This window comes from Acanthopagrus latus, chromosome 7 (genome assembly GCF_904848185.1).
Source record: "Acanthopagrus latus isolate v.2019 chromosome 7, fAcaLat1.1, whole genome shotgun sequence".
Taxonomy (NCBI): domain Eukaryota; kingdom Metazoa; phylum Chordata; class Actinopteri; order Spariformes; family Sparidae; genus Acanthopagrus; species Acanthopagrus latus.
Window position 1 is genome coordinate 19,568,517 of NC_051045.1, and position 11,291 is coordinate 19,579,807.

The 11,291-nt window shown below is 40.1% G+C and overlaps 1 protein-coding gene across 6 annotated transcripts in view; it reads right to left on the reverse strand.

Annotated features, from left to right (window-relative positions):
- acot7 (acyl-CoA thioesterase 7) overlaps positions 1-11,291 on the reverse strand; it is a 56,616-nt gene that overhangs the window by 44,404 nt on the left and 921 nt on the right. For 2 of the 6 annotated variants that reach the window (XM_037105097.1, XM_037105098.1), the window contains exons 2-3: positions 5,462-5,579; positions 3,599-3,755 (exon numbers count right to left, since the gene is read on the reverse strand). In XM_037105097.1, coding sequence (XP_036960992.1) covers positions 3,599-3,755; positions 5,462-5,579 — 275 coding nt within the window. Of the gene's footprint in view, positions 1-3,598; positions 3,756-5,461; positions 5,580-7,669; positions 8,689-9,121; positions 9,201-11,291 lie in introns of those variants that run through there. The other 4 variants (XM_037105094.1, XM_037105093.1, XM_037105096.1 and 1 more) reach the window with 4 other exon arrangements.

The window sequence follows — 11,291 nt, forward strand, 5'->3', positions numbered from 1 at the left end:
CCCACATAACCTCCAGTGAGCTCAACAGCAAAGTACAAAGCTACACCCACACTGTCCGACAGTGAACCTACCCTTAGACTTTAGACTGTTAACTCTATTTTTTTGTTGTTGTTGTTACATATAATTACAGCTGTGAACATCTTAACTACGAACAGCACTGAAAATGTTGGCTTTTGGTTATTTTCTGATTCTGAAACGTATTCATTGTAAGGCGGAGAAATGGCTGATCAAGTGACCTGCATCTGTTTTTACTGTATTCACTACAGAATAATGCACAACCCTTGTTGACATAAAATGATAATATGGTGAAGATGTCTGCTAATTTAACAGAAAAACAGTTGCTTTAAATGTTTCTTACTTTGTTTTTGCACATATACATGTTGCCCATGTTATGTTGTAGAGTTGTAAAGATTAACTGATTCATCGATTAGTTGACAGCTATCAAATCAATCGCCAACTATTTTGAAGTGATAAATTGTTTAAGAATGAAAAGTTAAAGCAGTGTGATTCTTTGACTTAGTAACTTTGATTATGTTCTTATTTCGTTGTGGACAAATGAATACATTCGAGGGCACGATCTTGGGTATTGGATCGACATATTTCATCATTTTCTGACATTTTATAGAACAAATACATGATTAACTGATAAAATAATCAACAGATTCATACACAGTAGTGCAGCCCTATTATCTTGTTTTCACAGCCCTGAATTACAATCCCTTTGATGTGCAGCAAACAAAACGGCACGTTCGGTGCCTTCTTTCCATTGGCTCCCTTCCTGATCGCCTCTCTTCGGGGTCCTTCCTGACAGGCCGTGTGCCGTAGCGGGCTGCCCGCGCAGATGCCTGCATGTAACGTACGCTGCTCTCCACCTGTCATCTCATATCTCTGCCTCCGCCTCCATCAACCTGCTTCCAGCCCAGCAACCAGCCAACCAACCAGTACAAGCCTGTTGCTAGGGCAACGGCTGTCTAGGGGATATTTCTTTTGTTTCTCACACCTCCTTTCCTTCTTTCTATCTCTACCCTTCTCTCACTCCTTCTTGCTCTTTCTGCCGTCTCTCTGCCCATCGATATGTCTGTCTGCCTGCCTCTCGCCTCACATCTGTCTCACTGCCCTGCCCTCCCTCAGTCCGTCTCTCTCTCTCTGCCTCTCCCACTCGGCTGAAGACGGACGGCTCGCTCTGACGCTGCAGCACCCTCTAACTACGAATCCATCAAAAAATGCACACAAAGTAAGGTTTCCTTTGAAGCATGTCAAGAAGCCTCCCCCATGCTACAGAACTCATTGACAACCAGCTCCAACATTATATACTCTGTGATTATACTTGTTTAAAGGTGTAACATCGTCTCTCCTAGTTTGCCATGAATTAAAGCAGTTGGAGTGCATTCAGAAGATTACATCTGATTATCAGAGACAGTCGGTGCATCGCTGTTGCCACTGACATTTAAAGGTCCAGAGATAAGGCTGGGTCAATGTGATCCTCCCTCCGTCTCTACTCAAGGGACTCAGGGCAGCATGTGTATGTGAGCCTGCTGATATAGATCTGTATGTTTTAACGTGTACATCAAACATGCACACGTCCCCATGATAAACAAGCATTAGAGACTGCATCAGTTGGCAAACTAGAAGCCATCATGGCTCTTAGATTCTATTCCCCCGTCACAGCTTGTAATGCGCCGCCTCATGAAAGCTGTGTTTCATCTGCCTCGGGTGTTGGGAGAGCATTACTGAATGTGTGCTGCCCTCTACTGTTCAAACAGCTCAACAGCACAGGGAGGGGATTTTTTTTTTTTTAAATATAAAAGAAATGCCCAGAAATACAAACAAGTGATGATGGGATAGTAGGTAATGTGAATACTTTTCATGAAAATGAAAAAAATCTACAGCATAAAATGAGCGTAAGTGACCAAATTACACTAATGACTCCACACTAGCTTCAACATAAGTTTTCCCAAATTAACTGATATGATTTTCTTTTTCTTTACAGTCAGATGGAACATGGCGACATGCGGCAAAAATGATTTTGCCTGACAAATGCAATAACATCAAGTGAGAAACCGTAGATGCATGCAGCATTCTGCAGGGTCAGAGCCGTCTCTCTACACACATCATTGGTGACAAAGAAACCGGTGCAAAATCACGAGGGTATGAAGTTTGGTGCAGCAGAGTGTGAAAAACTGGTGGAGCAGATGTTCTTTTTAATTTCCTGTCTTCTCTACAGTCGACACACCGATAAAAGGGATAAAACAGGGAGAAATTATGTAGTATGAAAAGCACTGGTCCAAATAACTCAGTTAATCGTGGCTGAACTCCATTGAGCTGCTTCAGTTTCAGAGTCCTTGTATTGTTCACTGTCACACTGTCAAGACTTAATGAGACACTTGAATTGAACAGTCATCATTGCTGTTATTAGTACCACCTGTGCCCTTCATATCCACTTTACAAGTGGAAATGAAGGGAAATGGTTTCAGCATCGTGATTTAGAAGCGTCGCGGAGCAATATACCGTAAAATGTGTGTTTTATGATCGTGTCACCGTTCTTTATCAGTTTTTAATAGTCAAACATGTCATGTAATGAACACCCACTAGACTGGTGTGTGGGGGAAAACATCAATGGTAAATGGTAAATGTAAATCATACTGTGGAATATTACAAACTGACAAATAATAACTCGGTTTAATCAGAATCTACTACAGCAGTGCACGGGAAACACCTAAAACTTTCTGGGCAGTGGGGCTCCGCAGGAACAGGACTGAAACACACTGTACCACAGTATGAAGAATCAGTGTGAAGACACGAATTTCTCATGTCACACTCCCCGACAACACTGAGAGATGACTGCACATCTGTAAGCAGTGGACTTGTGCTGTTGCAGCAAATACTACGTGGTTGCCATTAACTCACTCTTGAGCTTGTCTGACACAGTGAAATACTTGGACAGAAGATTATTGAATATTATAACTATTATACATTGCCACACTTCCAGAGGAATGCAAACCAATCTGAGACCTTCAAAAAGACCTTCATATATTCACTGTTTCTGTAATTTTCCGAAATTTTTTTAATCCAGCTTCTGCAATGTGAGAACGTGCTTCAAGTCTCTGGTTTATATTTTATTGTCAATTAAATCTTATTGGGCTTCAGACTGCTTTTAGGTCTGTAAGGAAATTATGATTTATTATGTCATTTTATAAAACTAATAATACATGTATTGAATAGACGTAGAGGTAAACAACAGAGTAACCAGTAATGAAAAGCCCTAGTTATTACAGCATGTACTGATATTTGTCTATGGTATGTGTGTTAGTGGGTGTGTATCATTGAGAGTGTTATCACCAGACTGTCTGTCATTCTTTCACCTACTCTGCAGTGATGTGGCTGAGAATGAGGCTAAAGGTGAACGCTGCTGCACAGGTGAGGCAGCAGGTTCATTGTGTCAACTCATCATATTCCAACCAGATGTTTTAGCATTATGGATATCTAGTATTGTTTTAATTTTCCCCAAGAATAACATTTCAGTTCATCACTAATTAAAATGCATAACTGAAAAATCAAAGTGATGCCTGAACTTTTACTTCAAATCAAAATGAGTTACCTGTGAGGATGTTCTCAGCCATGACTTTGACCTGGACCTCCAGTGAGTGCTTGGAGGTGTAAGTGATCTCAGCGGTGACGTGGGCGACCTCGCCAATGAACACGGGGGACAGGAACTCTGTCTTCTCCACCCGAACCAGAGCGGCCAGACAGCGGTCCTGTTGAGGACAAACAGCTTACTTTAAACTGTGTGAAATCACTTTCATCACTGCTCACTGGTTTGATCCGCAATCAAATGTTATCATATATTCATCATGTAAATCCACTTCTGCTCTAATGGGGTCATTTTCTGCTGTAGAGTAAAAAACAACTGTAAAATATAAAAGTAAAATGTATCTCACCTGAAACTATCTGAACAGAAACAAAGTCTGTGCCAGAAAATATAAGGCAAAGAACGAGGGGCTGATGGAAGGAATCAATAGTTTTTATCATTTAAATCCTTCACTTTCTTCATGTGTGAGCATGTGCAAAGCCAGGTGAAGATTCAGGGCTGGATTAATGGGTTTAATCTTCAGACCACAGTATCTCAAGTGCCACACCATGGAAACACTAATCAGGTTTAAAGGGACCATGGTGTCTTTTAAAGAAAATTACATAATACACACAAAATAGGTGCAACTTTTCTACCAATGTAAAAAGACAGGCAGGGAGAGAGAAAGTCAGATCTTACGCAAAGACGCGACAGGCAGCACCTGTTCAAAGCGTAAACAATAAACAGTTCTTTGTGATTTAAATGCTTCAAAATGAAGTAGTTTAAAGAAAGGTTTTCACAAAGTGCCATTTCTTGACTGGTGACGTGTGTGTGCTCTTATTACAGGCTTGTCAGTCACTTGTAAAGCACTCTGGTTATGTGCTGTACCTGTATGAAAGGTGTGACAGAAGTAAAGTTTGATTGATTAATTGTTTGTGATGGTACCACTGACTGGAAAATACATTCACCAAGACATAACCACCTAACATGAACCTCAGAGACTGAATTTGACATGAAAACATTAGAAATCAATTTTGCATTCATAAATATTATACAGCATATCAAAAATATAAAGGAATTCAAAGTGATTTAAGGATTTAATTTGACTTCAGTTTTTAAGAAGACTATTTCAGAAGCACTTTATAACCTTACTAAGAAAATTACTAAAAGGTTTTTGATGGTAGTATATGCCAAAAGCATGTTATGTCCAAAAATGTGTTTGTCTTATTTGAACTGTGACATCTGAACTGCTCAAGATTACAACATTCCTGTCGCATGTGAGATGACAATCAAATCATGCAAGTCGAAAGTCGGTTAAAGTTCACCAGGAGAAAAACACTGGGTGAGGCGATACTGAATAAAAACTATAATAATGGACGATTAGTGAGCTATCACATACTATCATATCATATACTATCACTATGTATTTTTACTGCTGAGAATGTGTTAACAAACATGTTATGTTCTCTAAAGCAGCAGTTCTAAAAGCTTAAACAATGACCCGTTGTCTCGACTCTACCAGAACTTTATTTTTCCCTTTGAAGGTTGTTCCTTTACAGCATTTTTGTTCATTTTCTTCTTATTACCTTTTCCAAATTGATAAAAGAAATGATTGATGAAAGTTATGATAATATTTTTTTGGTAACACTAATAATTACCATCATTAATAAATGGTAACAACTGCTTAATAAAACGGTTTAAAAAGCATTTAATTTTTTGTTAACAGTCAAATAACTATTGACTAAAGTTTAACTAACTAAAAATGTCCAATTTATTCATGATGATTATCATTAAGCGTTACCTGTTTTAGTTTATAGGTCTTGAAAAGGAACATTAAGAGAAGTCTTCCTATTTAATTCAGAGCAGGGTCTGAATATATTCAGGGTTTCTTACCCCGTTCTGTGTGTTGCAGTGCCGCGTGCCGATGATGCATCCAGCTTCCTCGATCATCTTCAGGATGATGCCGCCGTGGACGTTCCCCACGATGTTGGCGTCGTCTGGACGCATGATCCTGCATGAAGCAAAGAGATTGGTTTCAATGACTGTGGATATGATTGGTCAGATTGCGTGCGTTATTAGCATCTCATGTTATTCTTGATATCCTTTGGGAAAATAAAATATTCTTGATTAATAAAGATGAAAACCTGAGCAGCCGTGCAAACTCATAATTTCTCCTTTCTCAACTCGTGGTTTCAACTTTTGAAGAGTGGGAAGCTGGAACTGTTTGAACCTTAATTTCTCTTCACACTCTTGCAAAATCAGGCACTTTAATAGTATTTTTTGAAACAAATAAGAATGAGCCAACAACTTGGGCTGTGGAGGGCAGAAGATGTGTTCATCAGCACTAACACAGGTTAACAAAAGGTGATTTCTTCTTCAGTGGCTGAACAGTTACTAACTGCAGTTTAATCACCTGACATATTAAGTGTTTATTCAGCTGAATGAGGCTGTTACTCAGTTGAAGTAGGTTTAATGTATGCCACATAGTTTGCTGAAGCATTATCTATAAAAAAAAAAAAAAAAAACGAAAATAATCTGACATGTTTGTTGTTGAAAGGCTGATATCTGCTGTGATGTTTGTATAGATAGTCACACGAGATGAACTTTTTGTACGGTCTGCACGCGTACGGAGCTCAAGAATAATGTTGCTCAACATGCTGTCGAAGTATTCTCTGCACAGCTGATGGTATCATGTTTTTCACCTGTCTCCATGCCTATCTGATGACCACATACAGTGCCATTATCACTGTGGTGCGACGCGCTGTCATGTACACCAGCTGTTTCAAATTCTTCTGTGCACCGGTTGAGCTTGTCTTACCTGTTATCATCTAATCTGCTCGCAGACGCACAAGGACATCACTGGTGGAATCAGGACACCACGGGACAAGAGTGTCCTTGGTGATACCATTAGACAGGAAGGTGGATGCTTACTTCTTATAAGCTGTTTTCATTATGACTTATTTTCATGATGATTTAATGAAAGTTTAAACTTCGACAGTTGACTAGTCTAAAAGAAATCAGAATTAAGCACAATTTAATCTAATTGGTTAAACACTGCCAAGGGAAAAAGGCTACTACTGCTAGAGCCATTTATTACTATCAATCATGTTCTTAAACTAGGATCACACTCGCTAGAGCCAAAGCCCACAAGTATCCTTCAATTCCATTAGGCCAAATTCAACAGCATATAAAACATGTTTCAATCCACTAGATGCATATATTTATTCTAACTGTGTCTATTCGTGGCCGAGACCCATCGTCCATCCACGTTAAGGGAAAATAAACAAATCCAGTCCATTACTATTATTGTTATTTGATCAACAAATCACCTGCATCCCGACTTCTAACACAACCGATTGCACAATATTGTTAAAATAATGACATCATGACAGATTCACAGATGGACTTCCTCTAAAAACTGAATCAGAGTTCCACTCAAACGAGTGGGGAATTTTACCATTTCAACACTGAGTATCACTTCATCAAGAGCGGATCAGGATCACCACACATGACACTGCCATATTACACATAGCGAGCAGAAGGTAAATTAGAAACTTGTAGCATATTGCAATGAAGTCTAACATGGCAGCACAGTGATAAATACTACTATTGTGAAACGTATAGTGTCAGACCTTTTATGTTCATCATATATTATATGATGTGAGGCTGTACTATATACTGTATTAGGGGTTAGCAATTATCAGTATTGGTTATTTTTCTGTTGGATTGCCAAAAAAAAAAAAAAAAGAAAGAAAGAAATTGTGCTTTGTGCTACTTCTCTGATGCAGCATCCTCTTACACAACGTTCGGTCTCTATGACAGGGAGCAAAACATTTCCAATCCATCAGCAACACCTCTCTGATACAGTAGCTGTAGTTTAAGCTGTAATTAGTATCAGCAGTATTTTTAGTATTTTTCTAACAACTTCAATTTCCCAAAAAGCACATTTTTTATGTATGTCATGAGGAAGAGAGAGAGTGAAGCAGACAGTCAGCTCTATAGTCAGCATCACTCTGTGTGTGTGTGTGTGTGTGTGTGTGTGTGTGTGTGTGTGTGTGTGTGTGTGTGTGTGTGTGTGTGTGTGTGTCAGAGATGAACTACCTGCTGAGTTGATGTTTAGAGCCCTGCTGAGCTCCGGCCTCCCCAGCATCCCTGACATCTCCGCTGACCTGTTGACTTTGACTTGCTTGTCCTTTATACACTTCACCTGCTGCCCTGCTGCTCTGAGGCCTGAAACAACGCATCCCTGCGCTCTCGCTGACTTCTCCTCTGATTCTCTGACACACTTCCCTCCCAAGTGATCTCCTCATTCACGTCTCCTGAGACTCTGGGCCCTGACGCTGCTGTGGTGAGTGACGTCACGCAGTTGGACCCGCCTTAACCGTCAGGACTGGTCATACTGGATTTCAACACAGTGACTGATGCGCAGAAAGATAACAGTTGACCAATAAAATCTGTCATCATCACACCTATGATTTGTGTGTCACTGCTGAGAGGTAAGAAATATCTTAACAGGCACACGAGTACACCCTGCAGTCACAGACAAAGCCTTGAAGGAGGAGGAACTGAAAGAACCAAAAATGTTACAGCGGTATTCCCAGAAATTTCTTCAAGGTGAATGACAACTAGTCTGAAAATCCTGTCCGCATACACCTTCCAAAATGAGGATCACACACAGGGTGAATCACTTCTGTTACGAGCGGTTTAGCACCCCAATCATTTACGAAATCGACGTAAACCTGCCGTAAAACTGTATGTTCTGTTTTGTATCGAACTGTCAACCTGAAGTAATCTAGCCCCGAGGTCAGAGGTCACGTCTGGCAACCCAATCACCAGAATGAATGATGGCAAAGTACGTTTCTGCAAAATCACAAATAAGCTGACACTTTACTTTCTTAATGTCGTGACCTTTAGTTTCTCTAGGTAGAATTTTCTATTTCTCTCTTGTCATAATGCTGTGCTTGTACTACGGCTACGTTTATGCACAAAAACCACTGGGTTAGGCTGCGCTAACCTCCATGGATGGGCTAATAAAAACTGTTTTGTTGCCACAAGCATGGCTGGCTGGAAACTTGCTCCAGGTTTTCTTTATAACATCCAGTGTTTTCAAGCTTACAAATGCTGAAACACTGACTAACTCCACCACCCTTACCCTCCACCTCCTGATATGAAAGTATCAAGCATGGTATTGAATATCTATATTTATCAAGGTATAGCATCAAAGGTAGAAAACCCAGTATTGTAACATCACTGGTAGTGCTGAAAATATTTCTAGGTACAAAAAGTCTGTCTGTGTATTTAAATATCACATATCTAGATTATACATATTTTCTATACAGTTCACAGTGTATATTTTTCAGTTGCCCATAAGTGTCAGTAGCATCTAAATGTTGACCGTGTTATGTACATTAATTTCCACTCACTTAAAGTAGCTCCACCGTTAACATACAGCTTACAAGCTTCTTGGCTAAAAAAGTCATAGTGCTATCAATGAGCAAATTCATAAATCACAATCAAAACAAAACAAAACAAAACAAACACCTCATTTTTTACCTGTGCCATGAAGAAGAGCGGCAAAAAACTTGCACCTGCTTCAGAAAAGCAAACCTTGGAATCATTTCCGTCCAGAGTCCTGACAGTAAAAACACAGCGAGGCACAAAGGACTGACTGAGGTGAAGGGAAATCAGGATCAAACTGTAGTTTGCACAGGCAATCCTACATTACCAGGCGAGACAGGCATTTGTCATACACTCACAACTGTGTTTGAACAAAATTAAAAACCAGCGCCTCATTCAGACATTTTGCTGGTGCTCTCCTTCAAAGCATCTTGTAAGTGAATACTACTTCTAAATTACCATATTTTTAAGTAGGCAGTAGTCGGAAGAGGTCAGTGTTACAGCCTCTTCTTCTTATGATCCAAGGTGAACAGAAAAGAGACATCCAGACCCCATCTGGACCTAATCAAGATTTACTGTACAGAAAATCAAGTTATATTCAAGGTAAAACCAAATGTTCTGTAAAACTAATGATGACAGCATTTCTCAGAAGTCAGAGATGATCAATCCTGGCTGTTTACAGGACAGTGTTGAGAGACAGAGCGCTGGTCATCACAAACTGATGAAACCAAACTCACATCATCAGTGAAAGTGTGCACAGTCCTGAACAAGCATGTAAGAAATCACATGGACAGAGATGTATCTCTGGAATGGAAAAGATCTGTTGATGAGCACTTAATGACAAAGTCAAAATAAGTGGTCAAGAGAGACAACACTCAGGTGGAGCAGGTGATATGTTCACATCCTCAGGCCTGCAGGACTCAGTGACATCTAGTGGCGAGGTGTCAGATGAGCCGATTAGTGTCAGTCTCATTCATCAACCATATTAATGAGACAAAACTAGACTTTAAGCCAATTGTATTTAACGTTTTCACCTTAAAATAACAGCTTCAAAATCACGTTGATGGTCCAGTGACTTGGAACAGGGTGAATGGTGTCTCTGTCTCAGCCCCTCCGGCCCCCCATCACTTGTTTCTGCACTATGTAACTTCAGTGAGAGGGTCTGATCACAGCGTCACACACATTTACTTCAATATACAATTTCTCAACACTGTTATTATGTAGTGACTTCTGTTTATAGTTATCGCCTACATTGTGTCTGACATATTGTTACAGACCTGGAATTTGTGTCCACGACAGTGGTGTTACACTCAGAAACTGTGGGGGGCGTCAATACGCGCAGAATGGCAATTTCTACATAATGTTGCTTTAAGTAAAAGTAGTAACACTACCATGCAAAAATACTTTGTCGCCAGTAAAGGTCATGCCTTTAAGTCTATACTTCAGTAAAAGTACAAGTAAGTATTAGTAGTGAAATGCTAGAAATAGAATGCAAAGTAGCAAATACAAAAGTACGCCTCATCACTCAGGGATTGGTAAAGGTTATATCTTAATCTACAGTGACATCATAATTTACTTGTTGATTGCATTTTGCATTACTAGACTAAATCTGCACAGTAACAAGTGAGTTAAGTTGTCAAATGTTGTACATTGAAGACTCTGTACATGTATTTGACAACTTAACTCACTTGTTACTGTGCAGATTTAGTCTAGTAATGCAAAATGCAATCAACAAGTAAATTATGATGTCACTGTAGATTAAGATATAACCTTTACCAATCCCTGAGTGATGAGGCATGTACAGAGTCTTCAATGTACAACATTTGACAACTTAACTCACTTGTTACTGTGCAGATTTAGTCTAGTAATGCAAAATGTGAATGTAGTCAGTGACTTTTTCACCGCTGCTACGGATGAGACAGCGCACATCTGTCCGTGAGGGCCAGCTCTCACCTGGCCTGATGGCGACTTCCTGCCGACAGAGCCGCTCTGTGGCTGAGCCGCTCAGCTCCACCCACGGGCGAGCATTAGTACAACAAACCGAGCACGCTGCCGGGAAATGAAACCGATTCATCGCAAAGGTATTTTAATGGGTAGCAGTCATGACCACAGTACACACATCTGTGTGTGTGTGCTCTCAGTGCCCTCCCCTCCCTCTGCTTTTATCTGCAGCGGGTGATAAACATAGAAGCAGTAACACGCGATTCGCCCACACACTCCAAACTGCTTAACAGGACCTAAATGACTCAAGCTTCCGCGTTAAGATGCAACTTTTATTGGAGTTTTCTTTGTAATGACTGCGACCTTAACGTGTCCTTGGTATCGT